The 6,000-nt window shown below is 52.8% G+C and overlaps 1 protein-coding gene across 2 annotated transcripts in view; it reads right to left on the reverse strand.

Moving 5' to 3' along the window:
• The window catches only part of Asb2 (ankyrin repeat and SOCS box containing 2), a 36,099-nt gene that overhangs the window by 8,025 nt on the left and 22,074 nt on the right, over positions 1 to 6,000 (reverse strand). For both annotated transcript variants that reach the window (XM_005390356.2, XM_005390357.2), the window contains 2 exons: positions 4,914 to 5,159; positions 2,400 to 2,571 (listed from right to left, as the gene is read on the reverse strand). In XM_005390356.2, coding sequence (XP_005390413.1) covers positions 2,400 to 2,571; positions 4,914 to 5,159 — 418 coding nt within the window. The remainder of the gene's footprint in view (positions 1 to 2,399; positions 2,572 to 4,913; positions 5,160 to 6,000) is intronic.

Consider the following 6,000-nt stretch of genomic DNA (forward strand, 5'->3'; position numbering starts at 1 on the left):
GCTGTGCCGCTCACATGCGTTTGTGTGTGTGTGTGTGTGTGTGTGTGCGTGCGTACGTGAGAAATAAACGGTGTTTTAAAAGAGCAAGATCAGAAATGAGGCCTAAACTGCAAGTGTGTGTTCTCTGCTGGCCACAAAAGAGATGCTGTGATCTTGGTTCTTCCCCCTAAAATCAGTGGGCAGCATCTAGAACCCTGAAGCCAGGCTACAGCCCAATTACACCAGCGCCCCTGCAGGGGGCACAAGCACCAGGGTTCTTGCAATTCAGGGGTTCCCTGTGTGCCAAGGCTGGGGACCACTACTTTTGGGGCTGTCTTTGGGCACCTGGTTTTGTCTAATTCACGTAGTTTCTTAAGGAACTTATCTTTGATGCTGATCTTTAATTTCACAAAGTGCATTTGCTAAACAAAAAGTGAAAACCAGAAAAAAAGCCTATTTTGGAGGTGATTAAGACATAGGCATCTTAGGGCTCTTCTCGCAGCTGTGCCTGGATGTCACACCCTCCACTAAATGTGCCGAAAAGCAGGCGCCTCTGGGAAACAGTCCCAGCCTGGCACGGCAGTGCAGACCCGGGACGCTGGGCAGGCAGGGTGTTTGGGCAGGCGGCTGAGTGGGGACTGCTCTGGGACGTCACATCAAATCCCCTAGCAGCCTATGGAGGTCAGCGCAGAGAGGGCTCTGATGCACATGCCCCGGTGGGCCTGAGTGGGAAGCCAGGGCCGGCTGGCCATGGCCCCTACCAGGAGGCAGACGCTGCCAGAAAGGCAGTCTTAAGCCTCTCTTGGGAAATCCAGGAAAGCTGGGCCTACAGGGTGGCCTGGGGCTCCAGGGGCCAGTGCTGCCTCCTGGGCCTTCATTTCCTTCTCTGTGATGTCACTGTCCCCCATTTCTCCCTCTGCTTTAGTGAGCAAACATCCCCCAGTCTCTCTTTTTCTTCTCCCTGCCTGGAAGATAAATGTGTTTCTCACTGTGTCATCCAGGGCACATGAGATGGATTTTAGGTGGAAAAGTTATTTACTGATTGCAAAATGATCATTCTAACACCGCACCAGTGTGATGTATTTTAAAATGTATTCATTTTAAGTAAAAATTTATTTAAAGGAAACTACTAAGTAAGGAGGGTTTTTCTAAGATCAGGAAGAAAGGCTGTGAAAGGGCCACAGTTTGGGAAGCGATGGTCCAGTGGGAAGAGTCGATCACTAGACTCTAAGCCCTGGTCTTGGGGGGCTCGCCCTGAAGCGAGTCTCCTGAGTACCTGGTCTTAGTTTCCTGAACTGTAAAATGGGAATGAAAGTCGAGCTGACCCACAGCACAGTGGCGAGGCCTGCCTGGGAAACGGATGATCTGCACCTTGAAATTAACCCGCTCCATTCGTCCTCCAAGGGCAGCTGGAGTTCCCCAGCCAGAGTCTTTCCCCACCCATGGTGTTGCTTATAGATGTCTAACAGCAGGCTTTCAGGTGGGGTGGGGTGGAGGGAAGTGGTCCCAGGAACTGATTTGTAGCATTTGCCAATTTCTGGGCTGTGAAAACTCCCAGCACGGCCAGTATTAAGTGATCAAGTTCAATGAACATAGAACTGGGAAGAAAGGCCCACAGTGGGCTTCCATGAGATCTGCTCCATAGTAAGCCGGCTGCCGGCCCGTAATAGCCTCTCTCTGCTGGGCCACCGCAGAGCTTAGCTGTGCACGCGCTTTCATTACGGCAGCGGTGTGCGTGTGCACCTGTGAGCGTGCGCAGCTGGGCATCTTCCCTCCTCCTGCCAGGTTGCCTGCTTGAGAACCGAAGCGCCTCCCTGCTGGGTCTTAGTTCCCAGCACACAGGAAGTGCTCAGTGGTCGCTAGCTTTAGCACCAGTACCGTTCCTGTTGCAGTAGGCATGGCCTGTACGCTTGCTAATGGCCTGGCAGGGCATCTTGGCATTCTCCTGGAAATATCCACTAATTCAGATACATATCTGGCACTCTGGGTGAAATTCCTATAGGTGCCACATTCAGAACAAGTGAGTTTCTGGCTCCCCTGTGCAGTGTGACCTTGGGCAAATCACTTGACTTCTCTTAACCTCCTTATCTTTAAAGTGGAGAGAATAGTAGTATGCACCTCACTGGGCTGTTGAGAATATTAGCTAAGTTTATAATGTAAAGTGCTGGTAAGAGCTGCAGACGTGTGAGCTCTCATTGTGGCGACTGTGTCAGGCGTTTGCTACCCACTCGCTAGCAGCTGAAAGGGCTTTCTCCTTCCCATGAAGGTGCCCTCCCTCCATGCTAGCTACTCTGGGGCTGCTCTAATCCTGGGGACAGATGTCAAAGCCGGCGCACTGCCCTCCCCACCCCACCTTTCCCCCCCACCGCTCCCCGTGCTTCCCCAGCGAGCTGTGCAGCGGGGTGGTGCTGCCTGCTGACCTGTAGTTGCCCTTCTTGGAGGCGATGTGCAGTGGCAACAAGCCGTCCTTGTTGGCCTTGTTGGCATCTGCGCCCTGGGACAGCAGGAATGCCACCGCCTCCTCATGGTCGTTCTTGCAGGCCTCATAGAGGGCAGATGCGCTGTCGCTGGCCTGCGTGTTGATGTCAGCGCCTGGTGAGGGAGAAGCAGGCCCACAAGGGATCAGGGTGGTCCCTGCCATCATGCAGCGCCTGCCGTGGGCTGTACACTGCTGTGCTATCTGTAGGATCTCCTGTGAGGAGCCCTAGGAAGAAGGGCTGTGCCTGGAGCCACGCTCAGCTCTGTGTAAGAGGACCCAGCCTCTGTCCTGAAACAGACCTCACAGCCCCAGCAGAGCACAGAGCACCTCATAAAAGAAAGCCTAAGTTTGCTAATTGAAATCTGTTATTCTCCACAAGAAATAAAAGGAAAATTACTTCTCGTCTCCTCCAAAGAAATCGCTGAGCCATGCTGGGAGGAAGAGGCATCAAGCCTAGTGACGATCTGCCTCTGTCCCAACCTCTTCTCCATCCTGCATCTCAAGGGGTGAGGAGAGAACTGCCTTACACTCGACTTCTTTGAATAACGAGGGGTCAGCTAGGAGTGGTGGATTACATGCCCGTTATCCTAGTGCCCTGGGAGGCCGAGGCAGGAGGGTTGAAGACTGGAGCCCAGCTTGGGTGACTTCATTGGTGAAACCTTCTCTTAATATTAAAAAATATCAAAAAGGCCAAGGATGTAGCACTGTGTGAAGACCCTGGGTTCGAGCTTTAGTACTGACAGAGGGGCGGGGGAGGAAGAAGAAAAAAGGATCACAGTCCTTCTGAGTCCCAGAAGGGGCCAGAACTGATATCAGTGAAGGCTGAGGTCAGAGGCCTCTGCTGGCCACAGCTCATCTCTCTGAACTTCCGCCCATCTCAGGCTTCCTGGTGACTTTATTTTCAATGCCAGCGTACCCGCGTCTGCTATGGTGGAAAGAGCACAGGGTCTGGTGAAAGCCATGAACCAGCTGCAATTTCTCTTTCCTGGTTGCCAAGCCCAGGGGCCTGAGGCAGCCTTTAGGAGCCTCAGTTTGCCATCTGTCGGCCAGGAATAGTAGTCACTACCTCTCAGGAGTAAATAAGACAGCGCGAGCAATCTCTCGGCACAGTCCGGGCACACAGACGGTGCTCAGCAAAAGGCAACTACACAGGGTGAAAGGTCCCGGGCAGAGGCTGCATCTGCCCTCTCCATGAAGGAGAAGCCAGTGAGCTGGCTGCTCCATCTCACAGTCAGACCTCAAAATCAGTCTCCCTGCGAGGCCCACTCCCCACCAGTAAAGCTGCCTGCTCGCACAAGGAAAATATTTGTATTGAAAAATGGCCTAGCTCACGAGGGGAACAGTCCCTGACTCAGTGTCGGCAGGAGCTCCAGGCAGATGTTTGGAGCTGGCAAGCTCGGCCTCACCTGCTGAGCACCCTGCCCTCGCTCAGCCTGCCGGCCTCGGCTCCCAGGGCCCAGCCTTGTCCCTTTGTTCTTGTGCGGTCGCTCTAGCATTGTCCCGGGCTACAGGGAAGCGCCTTGCGTCTGCTTCCCAACTGCTCAGGCACGCGCTGAGTGCGTGGGGCTGGGCTGGATGCAGGCCCGGAGCAAGCAGCATGCAGCTTGGGGGCAGATGGACACGGGTCAGAATCCAGGCTCTGACTGTGACCTGTCATTCAAGCACTGCAAACCTCCATGTCCTCAGGGATGAAATGGGGTAGGGACACTGTCCAGCTCGTGTGGCTTTGGGGGAAACACCAGGCACCTAAAGTGTGTTCATGCTCAGCGCAATGTTGCTCCTCTACAAATCACTCTAGGTCGGGCCCAAGGTCTGCACGACCTCTAGCCTCTCTTGCTGGAGAAGGAGGGTTCCTTCCCCTGGAGAGGAACAAGACATCCAAGTGTGTCTGGAGGAGATCAGAACACAATGTTCCTGAAGCAAAAGGATGGTCTGCGATAGCCTCAGGGTTTTCTGCTACTAGGACATCATAATGCAGAAAATATTGCTTTAGTTTCTTCCATGAAGATTTTTTTTCACACGCAAAGAGGGCAAAGGCTTGGATTCAAATCCCAGCTCGGCTTCTACTTTGCTGTGTGAACTCAGACAAGTCACTTTCCCATCCTGGTCTTTGGTCTCATCACCTGCAAAACAAAAGTGCTCTAAATGTGGTGAGAGTCCTTTCTAGCCTTTAAGTGTGACATGGAGGAAAGAGAAGTGGGAGGGGCTCCAGGAGTCCAAGAATCTGGCTATTTCTGCAAATAATTTTGCCATGAGACTGTAGATAAGTTGCTTCCCTTTTCTGGGTCTCTTCCTCATTTGCAAAATAGGGATATTGGACTTCGGCTCAGCATCCTTCTCAATATGCCACTGCCATAGACACGGTCCCTGGACCAGAGCACACCCACACGATGATGCCTGCACTTTCAGCTGTGCCCCTGGGAACTTCACAACCCAGGAACCCTTCATCACTCACCATGCTTCGCCAGGAACCTGAGGGCCTCCAGCTGCCCACTCTGAGCGGCCACAAACAAGGGCGTGATGCCATAGGCATTCTTGGACTCCACCTTGGCCCCGCCGCTCACCAGGATCTCCATGGCCTCCACATCATTGCGTGAGACGGACTCGTGCAGCGCTGTCCAGCCTCTATTGCAGCGGTGGTTGGTGTCTGCATGGTGCTGCACCAGAAGCCTCACTGCCTCTGCATTCTTGCGCTCGCAGGCTGTGCCAGGGACAAGTTGGTCAGTGGGGCCCTGGAGAGACCTGGCCAGCCAAGACCACTCACTCATTCGTTCATCAACCATCCATTCAACAGATATCAGCAGGATGTGTGCTAGGTTTTTGCTCCCGCCAGGAATGCAGGCTAAGTGATTAGAAGGAATGCTAATATCAGCCTGTATTCAGCATTGCTTCTGTGTCACAGCACTTTGCATGATTCACTAGTTTAATCTTTGACCCTTAAGGATGGTGGCGTTATTATTCCCTTTCACACACGGGAAGGTGAAGCAGAGAGAAGGTAGATGACTTGCCCAAAGTGGCGGAACAAGAATTCAAACCCCTGGAGTCAAGGTCCAGAGGATCTAAGGCACAGAGACGAGAACTGAGTTGCCCAGACCACACAGCCAGCAAGGTGTGGCCCTGGGCTTGCAGCTTAGGGACCATCTAGCTCATGCCCAGTAGCTTAAGCAGTCAGCTTGATCTCACAGGAATGATAGGGCTGTGCTCTGGTTCAAGGCGCCCTTGATCCGCAACGTCCCTAACTCATCTCCTCTTCTAATGTTACTTGCTTCAGCCCTCCACATCATCAAGGCTGGGACAATCTTTCTTGCCACATCCAGCACGGCTCTCAAAAACTCTCAGCAGGAAGACCATGAAGAAATGCAGGCAAGAGTGAAACGCAGAAAGCTGAGGTCAAGTGGAGCCCTCTCTTGGTGGAGAGAAGAAGCCACCCAATGACTGCAGTGCATTTATATACTTGGTGTCTTGGTTACTTTTCTCTAGTCTCTAGTTGAGACAAAATACCTGACACCCAGAATTAAGGAAGGAAAGGTTTATTTAGCTCA

This window comes from Chinchilla lanigera, unplaced genomic scaffold, assembly GCF_000276665.1.
Source record: "Chinchilla lanigera isolate Chin_1 unplaced genomic scaffold, ChiLan1.0 scaffold00037, whole genome shotgun sequence".
In the NCBI taxonomy this organism is placed as follows: domain Eukaryota; kingdom Metazoa; phylum Chordata; class Mammalia; order Rodentia; family Chinchillidae; genus Chinchilla; species Chinchilla lanigera.